We start from the raw sequence: 19844 nt of genomic DNA, 5'->3' as shown, positions 1-19844 counted from the left end.
TCGCACGGCATTCCCTGGCTCTGTTTACACACAGATTGTGGAGAGAGCGAGGAGGGGGGGGGGGAAGAAAAAAAAAACAAAAAAGACAAAACATTTTATCACTGGGCACAAACGCGCTGGCAGGTCCGCGATACGGAGGCAGCGTCGCGGGCCGTACCCGCCGCCCGCCGAGCTGCAGCTGGATCACTTCGCGCCCGTCGCAGAATCCGGTATTTACAACGCTTATTTATATATTTCTTTAAGGCCGGGCTGGTCTGCTGGGCTTCCTGTGCGATTTGTACCGCCGGGGCAGCCAGTTAGTTATTTGTTGGTTTCCAACACCTATCAACCAAAAAAAAAACAGAAAGGGGGGGGGGGGGGGGGAATCATTTTTCCCTTCCAAGCGCAAATTTCACAGTCATGGCGAATGATGGATCAATTGGTAGAACAGGCAGATGGACATGCCTGGAGGCCAAGAGGAGGAACCGCAGCGCGTCCAGACCTGGAGAACGGGCCTCCTCGCGGAGCTCCCTCAGCAGCGGCCCTCCCCGTGTCGTCTCCTCCGGGGGGGGAGGGGGGATGAAAGGACGCCTCTTTTGATGGCGTTCCGCGGGCCTTTCAGAAGACGCCGCTTCTCTTTAATCTCATCACTTCGCCCGGCGCGCGGCACGTGGCCGAACAAAGGGTAATTGCGGCGAAAAGTAAAAGCGACGGGCCTCCGTTTACGGGCGAGGCGCTACGTGCCGTTTCTCTGCATTTTAAATCCTTATCCTCATTACACGCCATTTCGGCATTAGAGAGTGGCGGGATGCACGTGATCCTCGCGCGCATTTCAACCCGGGAACCTCTCCGAGCGGTTAAGAGGAAGGAGGGAAAAAACAGGCTTCCATTCGAAATTAAAGCCGTAATTCTGCCTCGCTGCTCCTGGAAAGATGAGCAGAAAGACAAAGGTTTAGCGCAAATTTCTCTCCCCGGTGTCCAACAAAGAACCCAATTAGCACGCTACAGACGTCACCAAAACGAGGGCTGAGATCGAAGCCGTGTGCTTAGGAATTACCCGCTGCAGAGAAATGCCCTCTCCCGTCTTCAGTATCAACAGGTAAGTAACGTATGTAAAGTATACCCTGCCCCCTTCCCTCGGGACCGCCCCTCCCAAATCCCAGCTACACACTGAGAGTCTTTATTGCCTGATTAAGCCATTATGGCTGACACAGGGGACAATCAACGGGAAGAGGCACCTTTCCCATGACAAAACAATCAAGAGTTTTCAGCTACATGCACTTCAATTATAACCCAGGCATAACAGGGCCAGGCTGGGCTAGGGAAAGTGGGAAGAAATGGAGGGAGAGAGAGAAAGAGGGGGAAAGGAGAGGGAGTGAGAGGCAGAAGGAGAGGGGGAGAAAGAGAGAGGAAGAAGAAGGGGGAGGGAGAGCAAGAGAGAGAGAGGTAGCGATTGGGGCTGGAAAGACATCCGTCGATAATGACAGATCACTGTAATTCTGCCTGTCAGGACCATCGACCTGTGCAACTCCTGCCAATCAATAGCGCAGTTCTGTATCGAGCCCAGCGCAGACACACAGATGGGTGAGATTGCTGCAAGCTAAGACTCAAGCTGAGCCAAACAATCTCTCTCGCTTGGAGGACGAGGCAGATGAGAATCTCCTTTTTTTGGGTCTCTTTTCTGTTTTGTTTCTGAGAGTGGAATCATTTGCTACAAGCAGAGGCTTTGAAAAGAGACCCAGGGTAGGGTGTCAGATTCAGGGGGTCGTCTAGGTTCAGAAGTACAGAACGACGGAGAAGAAAACACTCTTAGAAATCTCAGCCTGGTGGATGAACAGACCAAAACTCAAGTCAGAGAAATTTCACCACCCTCTGGGACCGAATATATTCATATAAAAAAAATTTCATCCGATTAAATCAACTGACAAAACCAAAAACCGAGCCACTTTCTCAATGTAAAAGAAAAGCTTATATTTACCCTAGAGCAGCCTCTTATCACCTTAACTACAAGAGAAGCGGGGAAATATGTAGAAATTGCCTCTGCGGCGCTTCAAAAGCCAATCACCGACCACTGTGCATCATCATCATCATCCTCCTCATCAGCAGAGAGCCGGCTGTGATTGGGGCAATTCCTGAGGCGCAGACAATGCGGCCCCACGCACCGCACAATGTAATATCTGTGCGTTCGGCGGCGGAGCGAGACGTCGATATTTATCGAGCGGTCCCGGCCGCCCTCTTATTCGCGCTCCTTGCCTGGTGGAGCGCGCTCTGTCGATCTCGCTCCGAGGAGCCGCGGGCCCCGGCTGGCGCGGGGACCGAGGGGCCCGATCAATTCGGCGTGCCTCTGTCCGTCCGAGGCTCGGGGCCCATCAACTCAGCCGTCAAATGATATATGTCTTAAGATAAAGAACCCCCCCTCCCGGTATTGATCTCTCCCTGCCCCGAGCCTCCCCCAACCCCCGAACCTGGCCCGTTTTTTCATGCGTTCGGACCCCCCCCCCCCCCGGAGCTCCGGAGCTGCGGCCCCCGACGGGTTGCTGGAGCCCGGGGGACGGGCGGTATCCCGGGAGTCCCGGGAACAGTGGGGGACCCGCCGGGCGGGGGAGAGGGCGTGGGTGAGGATACAAGTTCTGGTAGAGCGGGATGAGGGACTTCAGAGCCCGGCTGGCGTTGATGGCTGTGGCTCGCACCAGGGCGGGCAGGATCTTTTCATCCACGATGGCGCCGTCGAACAGGGGTCCGAAGAACGGAACCTGGGGGAGAAAAGAGCGGAGACGGGGCTGGAGTCATATCAACCCGTCCGTTTCTACAGCAAGGATCTCGATGAAGCTTCAAAAATTAAAATGGCCACATCCCAAGGCGAAATGGACGACTCTAAAAAGTGAACACTTTTCTCACATACTGAGTGGTCACTGTGTGGAATAGCTCGCTAGGTTATGTAGTGGAGGCGGTAACGCAGGTTACCCAGGCTTGATACGCATTACGTACACTTGGCAAGCATTTTTTGGCTGAATGGCTGGCATTCATCATTATGTTGTTATTCTATGTTAAATCCTTTACTGTTAAAGTGCACACAAATACACACAAAATGTATATATAACTGAAAAAGGCAATGGTGCTTTTGTAACATAGTGAATTCAAATCTTGCACTGCTTTGTCCTCCCCTTGAAAACATATCCACACAAATCCAAATAAAGCAAATGTTACTAAAATGACGTTTTAAATTGACATTTACACAAGCCAGACCTCTTTCCCTCCTTATCTACTTATCTTCCTACATTTCCGCAGACTCGGTTAAAGGAGGGCGCGCGTTTTATCTTTCTCCATGGTGGAATTTAATTCTAAGAATTCTGCTCATTCAATTACACTGGACATAACTGAGGAGGAAGCAGCAAAGTGGTACACTGGGATATGTGAACGCTCGGCTTCTCACAAAGCGGAAAATCCACAGGCTTTTCCATAAACCAGCCCAAGCATGTAACAAGGCACACAGTGATTTACTTCGATAATGACAACGGGTAAAGAATTCAGCAAGTTACTGAACGCCAGCAAGATGCACAACCGTGAATTCTGAGTCTTGCCTGGGGAAACGTGTAAGACCTGGGGGGGGAAAAAAGGGGCAAAATGAGCCCACCTCTGGCTTCTTGAGGATCTGGATGCTGTACATATGGTTCTTGACGGGGTAAATGATGATGAGCACGTCTCCGAACTCCGTGGGGATGATCCCCCGCCTGTAGTCCCGGGAGTGCTCCGACCAAACGATGTGCACCTCGTCGTTTCCCAGGTGCCTTAGCTGCGGACGGAGAGTGAGAAAAACCATTTCACAGCTCGCCTTCCGGTTGTTTTTGCCCACTGTATCAATTTGTTGGGCAAGCGGGGGAGGGTTTCAACAGTACAATGCTAAAAATGACAGGCTTAACAAGTATTTTAGCCTTGTTATAAACTCAAGATCTTATTTTCTTCTCTCAAGTATACAAGTGAAAGTTCCTTGGAAACTGGAAAATTTCTAAAACGTCCTACCATTGGCAAACGTATTGCCTTATTTTCCACAAAAAGTAAAAGTAAGATTTTATGTCACAATAGAATTTTTTTGGTTTTGGTAGTGTATGATTGAACAGGTTTAGATTTCCTATCGCTCAAAGATGCATAAAATTCCTTATATATAAAAAAAAAAAAAAACCTAAAAAAAAAAAACCCAAATGAAATCTCTCCTTGCCGAGCCCCGTCTAAAATGTCTGTCGCAGTGATGCAAAATGGTCGCCGTTGACCTTGTTCACCGTTCCCGCTTGACGGATGGGTCAAAGAAAAAGCTCCACGCCCCATTACCCCTCGCCCATCCATCTTCCTGCCTGCACGCCGCTCATTCCTACATGGGCTGAACGCGCACGGCGGCCGCACCAACGCCGGCCCCTGTACCCCCGCTCCTCCACCAGCGCAGAAACAACAAACAAATAAAGAAAGCAGGCGTGCGCGCCTGCCGGGTGCTCTGACACACTTTAGTGTCTGCTTAACATGGTTTACAGGTTTCATCTGCAGATCTCTCTCTGGATAGCGTCTCCTCCAGTGGCTCAAATTCAATTTGGCCCTGAAGAATCATGATATAATCCTAACCAGGGGGACAGGCCCAATCTAATTTGGGTACATTACAGCCATGTGTAGAAGTCGCCCTTCGGGCCTGGGACAGGGCTCAGAGACGCACTTTGGCGGCTAAATGGCCACCCGGTAGATCGCCTTCCACGATAGGGCCGAAAATCGACGCGGTGAGGGATGGCGCACAGAAGCCGGGCTGTCACTGATAAGGCGGGCATTTTGTTTGGGAAATCTAATCACTGGCTGGGGGAAACGGGTGCAATATCTGAAATAATGCAGGTTCAACTCCCCGGGATTCCTTTCATCTGTTTCTGAAGTGCCGCTCCTTAAAGTATTTACGCCCGTTCCTCTGAGCACCACCATAGGGGGAGGGGGGCAGGCGGGGCGGTTGGTCTCTTTCCATCCTCATACGGAGGAGCTGTTATTTTTGGGTTTTTGGGTAAGGAATCAAATGTGGGTATATTCAACTCGACTCAAAAACACACATTTGGAACAATTCAATCATATACGGAGCTACAATTTGCTTTACATTTTTCCGACCACAACAGTTTCAGATATAACGGCAAAATTTCCACTGAAATATTTATGTGCGTCGAACCGGAGGGATGTAAGGCTTTAGAGCTGTAATCATCATCACAGAAATTTCACTGATATCTGTGACAGACGAGGGAGGAGAAATGCACAGGAAGCGCAACAGCGGCTCTGACTTACAGCCTTTTGAAAAAGCGGAGCCAGGGCCCTGCCTTTAGCGACCCTTAATTAAGGACATTGTGGACACAAGGGCTCTCGCGCAAACAGCACGCCATTGGGCATTTCATATCTTATTAAAGCTCCCAAATCACGGCCCAATAAAACCAGCCCTTCCACACAATGAGACTATGCAGAACAACGGGAAGGAAATTAAACCTCACAGCTAACAATCCGTCTGCTTATTACAGGTAATTAGACGGCCGTTGTGTGACACCGCTTTCCCGCGGACGCCGAAATGAAAGGGCTGAGGAGCGAGCTCTCCGCCTGGCTACGGGCGCGGCCATTTCTCCGCACCGACTGACGCCTCTGATCCAATTAGGCCTCCTGAACTTCCCTCTGAGGTCACACTGAGTGCTCCCCCCTCCCTCCGATATTACATTCCTGTCTGCGCTCATTAATGAGTCTGCTTAACGGATTAGCACCTTATCGCCCCCCAAAGATGCATGCAGGAGGAAGAGAGGGGACAGGTCTAATGACATGCAATTGCTCAGCCTGCACCGGGATGCCCAATGCCAGACCTGCTATCGCTGCGGCGAGGCAAGCTCATTACCGCTAATGCCGCCTGTTATTACATTTCTTCCAGAGAAAAATACCAACGCAGGGAGGCATCGGTGAGGAGTGATGGGGGAGCATCTCGGCGAACTCGGCTCTGCCCAGGGAGAGAATGGCTACAGCCGCTGGAGGAGAGGCCCATTAACATAGCCATGATTCACCGCCGCCGCTAACAAAATGGGACTTCAGCGCCTGAAACACCAAACCCTCTACAAATGCTCTACAGGTATAAAAGCCAGATAAGCGGGACATGACTGTTCACGCTGGTGATCGCGGAGGGTGTGTGAAGGGGGTTGGGGGGTCTGATCGACTTCTGACGGCACCGGGGTCTAAAAGAGTGGACAAAATGTACGCCGGTTTTGTCCTCCAAAGAAAAGAGAAAGTGGGCTTTCCACGCTGTGAGGTAATTGACTGAAAGGCAAGGTCGCCGAGGTCTGGCAGTCAGGGGCTCGCAGCTTGGCTTCCGCACTTCTGCTCCGGTGAGGATCAATTGTGCCGGACGCACGAGGCAGCGGCGGCCTGCTCTTCCGAGGCCCTGACCAATCGTTTCCCCCGCTCCCGGAATAGCCCTCGCTGGCACTGACCTTCTTGGTGAGGGAGTCGTCGGAGTCGGGGGGCATGCGCGTGGAGACGTGGAACATGACCTCCACGGTGGAGGTGGCGAAGTAGGGGGTGGTGAGTCCTGTGCTGCGGTTCCTCTGCAGTCCGCCCATGAAGCCGCAGTGGCTGGTCAGGTTCACCTGCGGACGGGGGGGGGGGGGGGGGGGGGAAGGGACACGGCGCTGACTCACACCCGTAAAAAACCATACCACAGACCACTGGCCTGCTACACACACTGCCTGCTACTGTTCAGGTAGGTAGGATAAGGAGAGCTACAGGCCCTGACCTGTACTGACCTGGTTGTGAATGCAAATGCTGTGTCTACACCACTTCACTTGCATCTGACAAAAAAATCCTAACTATTTTTGCCATAATACGCCAACTCACAATGATAACCCAATAATTATGTATGTTGTTCATAATTTAATAATGAAAATTGTAGCTGGAAATAAGACTGGGATTAGCTGGATGAAATAAGCCAAGAATTTATGTTTTGCCTGACTGATCAAAACTAATTTTGGCCACACAGGCAAAACAATATGAAGAGAATGATTTGGGTTATAATGTTGAGTTAGCTGGAGCATTTTAGAGTGTCTCATTTTTTACTTTTGATTCAAATTAAGCTCTTGCAATGCTACCTAAGGCTGTGTAAATATTAGGATCAATAAACAACACAAATGTCAGACACCGAATGACGATTGGCTGAAAGAAACGGGAGTAATTATTTTGTTGTGGTTCAAGTCTGGGTCACTGCCCTTTGTAATCTTAAACAGACTTTGGGATATCGGCTATATAAAATGCGGTGTATGTTTCCCCCTGCAATCTGGCACTTTTTTCCTCGTTTTCGTCTCACCTCCCATCCCAGGCCCGACACAAAGTCCTCGTAGGCGTGGCTGCCCCGGGTGTTGGACAGGATGGAGTGCTTGTCCTCTTGTCCCTCTGCCACGTAAAAGACAGCGATCTTGTGCGTCTCCCGACTGCAACCGGGGCCCCAGACAGACAACACCACAGTCAGAGTCCATTTAGGAGTTTGAAATGAAGAACATGCAAAGGCAAGGGATTTCTGCCATCTTACCACTGCCTTGAGTCCAGATTCTTCAGCTCCCTCAAGAGTTTCTCGTTCTTCTTCAGGAGGTGGAAATTGCTCCTGTGAAAGAGAATGTTTATATATTTTTTAAAAGTCTACAGATGAAAGATGAGTAGGAACAAGGAGGAAGACGATAATGCTCAATGAGTTCTCCCCTGTCTAACGGAGAGACATGGCAATGCTCAATACTGTTCCATCTATGTGACCTAACATAATGTTTCATCTGAAATGGATTGCTGGCTGCAATTTCCATTAACAAGGACAACTCTGTCGGTTTGCAGTTGTATGTGTATCTACACTCACTGAGCATTTTATTAGGAACACCTGTACACCTACTTATTCATGTGATAATCTAGCAGCCAATTGTGTGGCACAGCAATTGTGTGGCATCTAGCAGCAATGCAGATATGGGTCAGGAGCTTCAGTTAATGTTCACATCAACCATCAGGGGAAACATTTATCTAAGTGACTGTTGAATGATTGTTGGTGCCAGACAGGGTGGTTTGAGTATCTAAGAAACTGCATCAAACCTCTTAAGTGGATAGGCTACAGCAGCAGAAAACGTCTGAAGTCTGATAAATACCTGATGAAGTTGGTGGGCTGATTCTTTGTGAATTGTTGCTGATCTGACCTGTTCTGTAGTTCTATCTAATGACCTTGACATGCACTTTTTTGGACATCGCTTTGGATAAAAGTGCCAAATAAAATGTAATGTTAGGTAACAACTCACTGATTTTTTATTAAGCTGATCTTACACAAGCCTCACAGCAGTGGATGTTTAAAATGTCCCTCTGTTGTATCACCCCTTTGTAATTCACGGATCAAACCAGCCCTCCTCTAAAACCCGATAAATATTCATAATTATGCACATTTTTACAGTCAATAAAATTTGGTCAAACCTTTGGTCCAAAACATAAATCGGCACTTTTTATCTGTGGGTGTGCATGAATAGATCCGCTTAGCGAGGCAGCTAGAAATGCTGCTACACAAACAACAAGCCTATTAACTCTCACCAGGGGTCCAAATAAAAACACAGCCCAGTCTGGGATCAACAGAAAGCCATCGCGCCTGGAGTTATTCCACTTACTGACCCACAAACCCCACCTTAGATGGCTTTGCGGCCATTAGGAAAACCCGAGTTAATTGACTACTTGTTTGTTTTTGTCACGGGTTCCAAGAAGTGAGCAGCAGGTTAGAGTGAACAAATTACTGGGCATCACGATGTTGGGTGAATCGCTACATTTTAACATTTTGCCTAAAGTAATCAATGCAAAATGCATAAAGCTAGCCGCAGTGCTAATGGGAAACGCACTAAAACAACTGTTAGCCCAATGAATGGAAATGCTCTATATTGGGGAGGTGACCTCCACCATTCTGAAAGAGTATCGCGGTATGCTATGTCTGTACTTCATCCACTCCGACCAAGAGCCGTCAGTTCTGGAGGGAAGACATTTTCTTTCCTCTCTTTATTTCCCCCCCAATGTGTTTTTTTCTTCTTCCTCCATTCCCTTCCCTGTCTTTCTGAGCAGACCTCTTTATTAGCTTGTTACAATGTAATGGTCTTCATTTTCCCCATTGAAAATGAGCCATTTTGAAAGCACATAAGGGAACAGCATGAAAGCGCGACAGAACACACGGGCACAATGCCACTGAATTGCAATACCTTAGTCTTTGACCAAGGATGAATAGCACCTGAATGCCAGAGAACCAACGCAGGACAATGGCTCATTAAAAACACCCCCCTCTTTTCTCCACAGCTCTTTATGCGATATGCCTGCGGTGGGATTTTAGAGTAATACGCCACCTACCCCCCCCCCCCTCCTTTCTGCATACGAGTAATGAGTAAATGCACTTTGGCCACTCGACAAATGATATGCCTTTCATTAATTCTACCTCCCCAAGCAAACTGTTAAGATGTCTTTTATTGTACGGAGCCCAGCGAGAGGGCTGAGCAGTGTTTTTGTACTGTCAGGGACTATGAAACCAAAGTCATAATGACCAATGCTCTTAAATGCGAATTAAGGTCTGAATGACGCCATTTATTCATTTTTCGCCAAATGCAAATGTTGTGTCGTTCCACCTATCATTAGTGCAGATAATGAGCGGCCCATCTTGGCCACAGATTTGATGCTGATATGTTAATTAAAGTGTGAGCAGGGCTCTGTGCATTTAGTGACCATGTTCTCAACCTGAATTACAGCTGAAATACAGCACAGTTCTCTCTGTCACCGGTAAGCTTGATCACACATCAAGTTAATTAACGGTCATTAAAGGATGGTTAATTATATAAAGGGACCAACTATGAGGATTTTGGCAAAATCTGAACACATCATGAGAATTCTTTTTTTCTTTAAATTGGTTAAAATCATGATAGAAGGTCATTAACCAAAGGAACACATTGAAAAGCAGCACTTTATTTTTACTGTCTATGGTGTCTTGTGAGTGATAATTTTGTGGATGGGGTACATTTGAAAACTATATATAAAGATATATACAGCAAATGACGAATGTTGCAAAGTGTTTCAAATAATGAAACTAGAATATACCTTTACAATTGAAAAATACATCTCACAATACATTTTCAATGACAATGGAACTTCCTGATGCAATATTAGTGCTCTCTTAAGTAAAAACCATCAGTTCAAAAATCATATTCTGCTAGTGGTAAGGAATTACAGAGATTCTAGTGAATTCTGATTAAGTGAATTTGTATGAATGGACCTTGGGCAAAGCTGCATGAACCCATGTCCAATCACACGTAATCACTGAATTACTGAAGGAGGTGATTCAGGCATCACAATGGGATGATGCGCAATGATTGCTCAACAGGTAGCATCGTGAAGAGGCTGTACATGCATCTCAGCGCTTTGAGGCTGAATTACAGTTAAAATCTGCAGGTCCCTGAAAAAGCAGGGCCTCACTGCCATGGTACGTTCATGGGATACGCAAGATGCTGAGCAGATATTGTCAGGAGCGTTTGCGGGTAGGCGTCTTGCTCAGGGACACTTCGACAGACCCATGGATCAAGCCGGTAATGCTCTGACTGCTCTTAACGCCTGAGCCAATGTCGCCCCGGTTATAAAAGGGGACACCAACATTGACAGGAAATCTGAATGACGTATGAAGACATTAGCATGCGACCGTATGTCGGTGAGTGAATGCGGGCGTCTCACCTCTTCTCCCAGGAGTTCATGCCCAGGATGTTGAGGAGGAGCCGGCAGTAGTAGAAGGCGGACTGGGGCTTCTGGGGCCCGGGCTCGTCCTGCTCCACGGCCCTCATGTGGATGTCGTTGTTGCGGCGCTCGGCGAAGTCCTTCTCCTCGGTGAACTGCTTGAGGATGGCGTTGATGACGTCGTTCTCCTGCTTCTCGGAGACGCAGGACGGCGGCGGGGCGGGGATGTTGAGGGGAGCCCCGGCCCGCTGGAGGCACTCGGGGCTGGTGACGCCCAGGTACTGGAGCATCTCGTCCAGGGCGTCCTCCTCGTCCCGCACGGAGTCCCACGAGGGCACCACCTCCCGGCACCGCCGCTTGGCCAGGGGGGCCATGAACTCCAGCGTGGACTCATCCTCCTCCTCCTCCTCCTCATTGTCCTCCTCCACCCTCTGCGCTTCCTCTTCCTCCTCCGCCACCACCGCCTCCACGTGTTCTTCCTCCTGCTCTTCATCTTCCTCATCCTCGTTCTCCAGCTCCTCGTCATCCTCCTCCTCCTCCTCCTCATCCTCCTGAAACCCATCCCTGTCCTCCTCGGAGGGCGGGGGCTGCTGGGGCCCCTGGGGCGGCACCAGGAGCCCCAGGGGCCGGGAGGGCTGGGCGCAGTGCGGAGGCCCGTACAGGATGGCGGAGTCCCAGGAGTACTTCCCCGAGATGTCGCGCACGATGACGCGCACGCCCGAGCTGGTGGTGGTGAGGCCGGCAGACATGCCCCCGCCCGGGACGTTGTCCTCGGCCCGGATCTGCAGGCTGGACAGCAGGGTGGTGCCGTTGAGGGCGAAGAACTGCAGGTTGGGGCTGTCGAAGAGCTCGGGGGAGAGGTCGGCGCAGTCGCAGTAGGGGTTGTCGTGGTTCTCGCAGATCTGGCTGGTGAGCATGGCGGGCCCCCCGCTCATGGGGTAGTGCCCCAAGTGGTTGACCAGGTGGGTGATCACGGTGCGGGCGGCGATGGAGACCAGGCCGTGCTGAATTCGGCTCTTCACTGCGGGGGGGGAGACGACAGAGGGAGATTGGCTTCAGAAAACGCTTTCGCCTCGGCCACAAATGGGCCTAAATATCCAATTCATCTGGAAGCGCATTTTCTTGAACTTGGTCAATATAAAGCAACGTGGAGAAAAACAAGTATTTGGCGTCTAAATTCCAGCCCATCGGGAAGCATTAAGGACCGTGGGCAAGAATGTAGGAGCTATGTGCACGGGCGGGAGTCCTCGCTGCGGGGGGTCTCGCCGCGTTGATACTCATTACGACCGCTGCAGACTCGCCGAGTAAACACGTCTCCCAACCCAACAGCGGAAACAAAATTAATCTGAATGCCGATACCGCATTAGAAGAAGAGATATTTCGAAAAGAAAGCCGCCAATCGACAACAGACTTCCTTCACTGGGCGGATTGAACCTGAACCTGAAAATAATTACAGCTGTTCCTTTTAAAAACTGACAAGCAGAGTTATCAAATCCCGGGGGGCTGTGTCTATTAGGGGCATCTCGGCTTTCGCGCCTCCTTGGACAAGATACAAAAAAAACGGGGGAGAAAGAAAATGCTCTCCGGTTTGAAGGAGGCATGCCTCACACAAGACCAGAATGATTAGTCATTTTCTCTGGGTAAGAAAACAGCACGAAGACACTACAGAGCACAAAATCACCTGCTGTTAGACACAGCCTTAGCAGAAAGGAACGATTTTGCATTTATCTCGTCCTTAATACCTTTAAGGGGGCCTGAGGAGAAAGCCAAAGAGAGGCTGAGAATAGCACTACAGGGAGAGCCGGCTACCTGTATTAAGCTCATCTGTTTCAATTTTCTTTTTTGCCGCAAGGCCCATTGTTGCTTTTAATTCAGAGGCTGACGTTTGACTGCAAATTGATTTTTCTGAAAGGTTTTGAACTGCTTGTTATCCATGGATGTTTGTGCTAACTACCCTGGACTAGCACTCGCCACTTCTGATGAGTGATTCACACAACAAGTTTTACTTTCAAAAACTCGAAGTACCAGGTACAAGTAATTCACAATACGTAAAGTCAGTTAATATGCAGGGATATGAAAATATATTCAGTAACATTGTTTAACGACGGATGGGAAAAAAAAAAGAAAAAAAATCTGTCTTTGGAGGGGCCTGTGCATTTTGGGCAGGGGTCAATTGGACAGAACAGGGGTCCTCATCTCAGGGTGTCGCCGTGGTGACATCCAACAAATCACTTTCCTCAAGTGATAACGGAGGGAGATGGGATTATGACACAATAAAGAAGAGCAGGAGAGAAGGACCACAGAGGAAAGAACAGGAGCAGAAAGAAGTGGAAAGGCAGAGAGGGCGAGAAAGACAGAGGTGGAGAGAAAAATTGAGAGGGGGAATGAGAATGAGAGAGGGGGAAAGAAAGCGAAAGGAAAAGACAGAACGAGAAAGTAAAAGTCAGAAAGTGAGGGAAATTCAGAACAAGACCCCCCTCTCTCATTCTGAATTCCCCTCACTTTCTGAAACAGAGAAAGAGGGGTGAGAGTAAGAGATGGAGGAGAAGAAAGAAAGGGAAAGTCAGAAAGAGAGGGAAATTCAAAACGAGAGAGGGGGAGAGAAAAGAGAGATAGAGGGGTGAGTGAAAGAGCGAGGGAGACGGGGCGGATAGAAAGATAGAGGGGGAGAAAGAAAGAGAGGGAGAGAAAGACAAAGTGGGGAAACAGAAAGGCAGAGATTGGAGGAGAGGGGAAGGGGAGGGAGCCGCACCCTCGGTGACGGGCTGCAGTTTGGAGGAGCGCTCCGAGTCGGGAGAGTGCAGAGGCTCTGGCTCCTTCAGGCTGTCCAGGGGGAGGAAGGGGTCGTACTCCGTGCTGGCCAGGTCCGACAGGTTGACGGGGAAATACCGGGAGTTGCTGAAATTCTGGGCCCCGTACACACACCCGTGGAGCACCTGTGTGATCGACAGAGACATCAGAGGGGCAATTTTACACCCATACGCCTAGAGAGACCATCGTTTAAACGGTTTTTAAACAACCAAGCGTATTGACATCATACACTTTCGGTATTGATTCTCCCTTTTCATTCTCAAATAATAATTATTAAAAATGCGAGAGGCAGTTATTTCTTCGCAAGCAGACATGTGGTGGAAATAAATCTCAGCATCTGGAGAGCTGAAGCTCAGTTAAACATTACTGAGATAATGAGCTAGCAGAGTGAAGAATTAGGTGGCGTTGTAAATGGCCACATTATCTGGTATGACTCAAGCACATTAGCGCATTTTTCTGTTTTAAGAGAGCATATATCAGTGAACCATGTATATTTCCTATCAATCACTTAGAAAAAACATTCATATTTTAGATGCATGTACAAATGTCTTGCATGAATTGGTCCCACTTGAACAGATTTATGTGAATCTTGATGGAACAAGGAAGTAAGTACACATTTTAGCAAAATGTTCTGTTTGTTTATCACAAGCAGCATGAAAACAAGTTCTTTTTCTGCTCGGAACAGGACGGTTTCCTCTGGTTAGTTTTTAAAGGTATTTAGTGCATGCTATGTTAATTGTTATGGGAGGGTAAAGCAGTGGTTATGGCACTATGCAAAGCTTGTATCTGTGTCCACCTTGGCTAAATAGCAGTGCTGAAAGACATAAATGATTCTCCATGCAGATATTATTCATCCAATACAGATGGTTTGAGTTTAATCGAGAACCATACTAATGAGTTGTATATATTCTAACATGGTTAGACGGGTTGTGGAATGTACCTTGTAGATGCAGCTGAGGACGGACTTGTCGCCCTTGTCTTTGTCAGACCCCAGGGTGTGCACTGGCTGCAGCAGGGTTTTGGGGGGCAGGGCCATGACCCAATCCAGCAGGCACAGCAGTAACGACACCACCAGCTGGGGACAAACAGTAAAATACTGCACGTGTGTTCCTGCTTCTCAAAAACCAAAACCCCAGCAACAATGTCCTCCATCGTAAAAGACCAAAATGTCATACGGAGTTAGAACATTTTTCACCTTCATCACCGCATCTCATTTAAAAAAATTTTTAACCGTTAACAGAGTTTGAGAACTGTTGAAACTGCCCATTTGTTGTCCTGCACAATAAATATCCACAAATATTCCTTATTACACAGAATATTTTAACATTTACTTTTTCATCCGAGCCTTCTTTCAATTGGTCTCCATTTCCTATTCTCAGAGTCTTGAAAGTGTGTCATGTTCAGTAAAATTCGACCACACAGCTGGCATAAGGCAAAACGGTGTTAGCGAGCCAAATTACCAAAAACACGGTTCAATGTATTGCATTATTGGCATTTGGCAGACGCGACATACAGTTGATTAGACTAAGCAGGAGACAATGCTCCCCTGGAGCAATGCAGGGTTAAGGGCCTTGCTCAAGGCTGTGCGGATCTTATTGTGGCTACACCGGGATTAGAACCACGGACCTTGCATGTCCCAGTCATTTACCTTAACCACTACGCTACAGGCCGCCGCTATGACGTATGAGCCTTGTGGGATAGTACATCGACTGCCTTACCCTTTTATCTAGTTCATGAGGTGATGACTCTGTGGTAGGGAGCAGGTGAGTAATAGTTGCAATTAGAATCTGGAATGAAATAAAAATGTGCTTTACTCGGGTTACATTCATTTATTTTTTAACAAGACCAGTATACTTATGCACACAACTGCCCAATATACCACACAAAGTTCAATTTAAAAAAGTAAACACCCCTCCAAGTGCCAATTACCTCAACTATTTTCTTGGGCGTGTCAGGTGGGAACGTCTGCAGGACCTCCACATAGTTTATGAGCAAGTGCAAAATATCTGAAGCAACCAGTGCAACCGTTTTATTTGGAAACTGAAAAACAGAAAGAGAACATTAACGGCACGCAGGATTGTCAATGTTCTCTCAGTGGATATTGAGTGAACATCCAAAAACAATACAATGTGTCACTCTGTCTTGAACTGCAATAGGATTAAGGGAAGATGAGTCTTTTCAGAAGACTAATTCTCCCAATTGGAATGCACCCAAGCATTAATTTTCAATGTGGTGCTCAGAGATGCAGCCCCACGGTTCTGGCCCTGACGCTCCATTGTGACGGGTTTAGGGACATCTCCTTAAGAGGGGAGGGGAAAGACAATGGGCGTGTCGCGCGGCCATTAATTTGACCGAACAATGGGGCAGAGGGTGATTTTCCGCGCCCGTCATGTCAAACCAGCGCACGATGGTTTGAAGTTGTCCGTGCGCATTCTTCAGTGGATTAGCCGTCTGTCGGTTGAGTGGGAGAAGCCAAACATGTTGACGGGCCCAGATTTAGCCAAGGGGCTCAAAGCTTCTTCTCGCTGCTCAACTCCTTCCAGCCAAACAGGCCTGCCCTGCTATTCGGCTACCCGGTGGAATCGACGGCGCATAAGGCACACAGATGAGATTAGTGGACCAGGGAACACATTAAAATCAATCCAACATACATTACCAGAAGGGACATACATTTTTAACTGCCGAATAAAAGGCCCTTAAGCACTAGCCTGGCGCTAGTCATCCTTGAGCACCACGAAATGCGTTCATCTGGGGTGAGTATCCACAGACGACAGGCAGACTACGGTGCAACAGAGCCTTACCACGGAGCAGGGCGTACCTTCAGAGTGACACAGATGACGTTGAGGGCCTCTTTGATCTGCGGGTGCCGTGTGTTGTGCATCAGCTCCTCGCAAAGCCAGATGCCCAGGCTGCAGAGAGCTACACACCTGCAACAGACAAGCAGCTCTACTGAACACGCTCACAGACCAGCAACAAACCGGTATTTTTAGTTGGCTAGGTAAGCAGTATTTGGATAGTTCAGTTTGGTCACTTTTGCTTTGTCGTTTGTTTATTTGTTGTTTAAAAATAAATAAATAAATAAATAAAAATAGGCCCTGGTCCTTATCCTTATATATGAAATTGTACTTCCCTCTAGGGTCTTTCAGCACACTTAGCCCTGGTTATGGGTATGCACTTTGTTGTACGTCGCTCTGGATAAGAGCGTCTGCCAAATGTCAATAATGTAACAGACCAGCAGCTCAGCTGAACGCGCTCACAGACCAGCAACAGACCAGTAGCTCAGCTGAACGCGCTCACAGACCAGCAACAGACCAGCAGCTCTGCTGAACGCGCTCACACTAAGCATTTTAATACTACAACTAGAGACAAATAACGGTCATAAATAACATTCTAATAAATCCAGTATCGACAAAATACTGCCACTAGCAAAATTCAATTAAGTAACAAAATAGGGGATTAAGTTTACCCAGGCCATATTCCTTCACACCGTTCTCGGCATGGACTGTATTGCAGCAAAATGCGATGTCTCAGTAACCAGCAGTCACATTAACGCAGGATGACCCAGACTTGAACCACAATAAAATAACTAATCCAGTTTCTCTCAGCCAATTGTCTGACATCTTTGTTGTTTATTTACCATAATATTTACACAACTGTTGGTAGCATTGCAAAATTAAAAGAGAAAGTGCTTAATTTGAATGAAAGGTCAAAAACGAGATGCCACGGCCTGCTGAACATGAGTAAATTAAAACAGAAATCACTCCCAGGGCTTTCAGTTTTCAGGATATTTTAAATCTGTGATTCAAAAAGTGATAAGTCTGCCAAAAGATGATTTGTAGCTCATTTCATCCCACTAATCCACCTTCTTTTGATAGTGTCATAATAAAAGTATGAATGAGAAGTATTGTGAGTTGGCATATTATGGCAAAACATTTTTTTTATTTTATTCAAAGATTAAAAATCTGAAGTCAAAGCTTTCCATGGGCTAGCATGACCACTGTTAACACTAGCCAGGCCAGCAATGTTATTCACTGCGGTTTTATCCTGAATTCTACACATCAGCTGTGTCATGTGGTGTTGCTGGATAAACATGAAATCAGCTTGCGAGGTTGACTCAACACAAGGAAGAAAAATGGCATTTCTGCTTACTGTAGAAGAGAGCTGCCAACCCACACAGACTCTCAAGGGACTGTGAACCACACTGTCTGAGTGGCTCAGATACACTAGCCATAAGACCATGCAGTATCTATCTCAGGAGATTTACACCTTTAATATCTAAATGAAGAGACTACATATGATAATACAATACTCACATTTCCTTTAATACATTGTTATATAACGCAATATCTAACATGTGATTTGTTTCTGTTCCTCCAGCCATCGTTAAATTGCAAGTGTGGGAGAGATATTGTGCCAACATGAACAGGATATACTGTATCTGAGCTTAAATGCCAGTGAGATGCTCACGTTAGATAGAAGGCCTTTTGCCAAGAAGGCATCCGTTTTGCTCCCTGGTTTCATATTTCGTGTAGATGACCAAACCAAATGTTTTATTTCTAATGCTTTGGGAGGGGCATCTTTAGAACGGGCAGCTGGAGTGCCTCAGCACAAGTGAAACAAGCATCCCAGGTATTACCATAGTAAAGGAAGGTCGGCAGCATTAGCTAGTTTTGCTTTCCGAAAGTGAAAATGGGAAAGCAATGCTATAAGAGAGATTGGATGGACTCTTCATATATACCGATATATCTCATTAGCCAAATTGTTTGAGCCAATCAATCATACACCATTACTTCTATTATTATGATGGGGGACAAAGTATTTGCATTGTTTATATCAAATTGGTAACAGACTATTTGTAGCCGGTTATTAGGGGGCTTCCTGAGGCCCCACTCTCGCATGACAAGCCTGAGGTCCATGCGGCGGTGCACACAGAGAGGAATGCAGTTGGCTCGAGTGGACAGTTTCAGGTTTAGTGATATTTGAATTATGCTAAATCTGAATATCAACGGACAGCAAGCGAAGCCAGTGGTGTAATGCGATAATTCTGTGTATGCAGCTTTTGTCCGCTACGAATAAAGTGCAGCACTGCGATATAAGCTGTAATGTAAACCAAACCTCCACACGAGAATAACTACCTGAACAGACCTGTGGACTGGGTGCACCGTAACACTCAAAAAGCACAAACCATACAGCAATTAATTAAACGGTCTTTTACTGACATTACAATAGCACAGGACATACTGTACCGATATAAAACAGACAAACGCAAACGGCAATGACGGTACCCTTGTGCTTTCAGACCGATTTGTTCCTTTTATCCGAGTGCGTCTGCCTCTGGAGGTTAATGTCATTGCCTGAGGAGGAATCCCACTGGCTGACCTCTGGGGCCAGATGGTGGGTGTGAGACAAAACAGGCCTACGCTAAATTTCACGGAAAACAAAGGCCCCGATTAGGGGCTCATTTCTTTGCCGCCTCGTATATGGCTGTGAAGCCTGAGCTAGCGCCTTTCTGTTGCCCTGTGCTCAAATGACAGAACACAGGACCCCCCTCTCCCCCAGGGGCATCGCGCTGTGGGTATATTGCTTAAAATGACACTCCAGTTGTCTGGATGATCAGACAAATTAGCCAACATTGATCTGCTCCAAACTGTGGTGTGCTACACAAAACCTGGCAGAAGTGACTTTCTTCTTACTGCTGTCAGTCATTCACTTGGCAGATATCATCATTCAGGAAGACATTAACCAACGACGGCAGTATGTCTCCATTTTATTTCGACTTTACTGCTCCGCACATACATTTCAGCGTAGCTTTTTCTGGCAAATAAACGGCAGCCAGTAGTTATCGGTCACTTAATGTTATAACAATGCACTGGAGGTGAACGAGCTCACTGCCAGAATTAAAGAGGGAAAATAAAGAGAGGAGGTGGAGCGTACCGAGCTGGGGCAGAAGGTTCTTCTCGGGCTGAGCTCAGGATGTGCTTCACGATGTGCTCCTGGAGACCAGAAAAAACATGTGAACATGAGCAGTGCAGTCCCCACTACACAGGCGTGTGAACAAGAGAGCAGTGTTGTCCCCATTACACAGGTGTGTGAACAAGAGAGCAGTGTTGTCCCCATTACACAGGTGTGTGAACAAGAGAACAGTGTTGTCCCCATGACACAGGTGTGTGAACAAGAGAACAGTGTTGTCCCCATGACACAGGTGTGAGAACAAGAGAGCAGCACAGTCCCCATTATACAGGTGTGTGAAGAAGAGAGCAGCACAGTCCCCATGACACAGGTGTGTGAACAAGAGAGCAGTG

At 47.6% G+C, this 19844-nt stretch overlaps 1 protein-coding gene across 7 annotated transcripts in view; it reads right to left on the bottom strand.

The window, feature by feature from the left end:
* The window catches only part of ralgapa1 (Ral GTPase activating protein catalytic subunit alpha 1), a 64864-nt gene that overhangs the window by 14076 nt on the left and 30944 nt on the right, over nt 1-19844 (bottom strand). For all 7 annotated transcript variants that reach the window (XM_061229002.1, XM_061229323.1, XM_061229083.1 and 4 more), the window contains 12 exons: nt 19477-19535; nt 16361-16469; nt 15472-15582; nt 15261-15329; nt 14483-14617; nt 13484-13667; nt 10732-11752; nt 7547-7618; nt 7325-7448; nt 6456-6611; nt 3614-3772; nt 2605-2732 (listed from right to left, as the gene is read on the bottom strand). In XM_061229002.1, coding sequence (XP_061084986.1) covers nt 2605-2732; nt 3614-3772; nt 6456-6611; nt 7325-7448; nt 7547-7618; nt 10732-11752; nt 13484-13667; nt 14483-14617; nt 15261-15329; nt 15472-15582; nt 16361-16469; nt 19477-19535 — 2327 coding nt within the window. The remainder of the gene's footprint in view (nt 1-2604; nt 2733-3613; nt 3773-6455; nt 6612-7324; nt 7449-7546; nt 7619-10731; nt 11753-13483; nt 13668-14482; nt 14618-15260; nt 15330-15471; nt 15583-16360; nt 16470-19476; nt 19536-19844) is intronic.

This window comes from Conger conger, chromosome 1 (assembly GCF_963514075.1).
Source record: "Conger conger chromosome 1, fConCon1.1, whole genome shotgun sequence".
Classification (NCBI taxonomy): domain Eukaryota; kingdom Metazoa; phylum Chordata; class Actinopteri; order Anguilliformes; family Congridae; genus Conger; species Conger conger.
The sequence above is the reverse complement of the archived record's forward strand: the minus strand, read 5'-3'. Positions and strand labels throughout refer to the sequence as shown.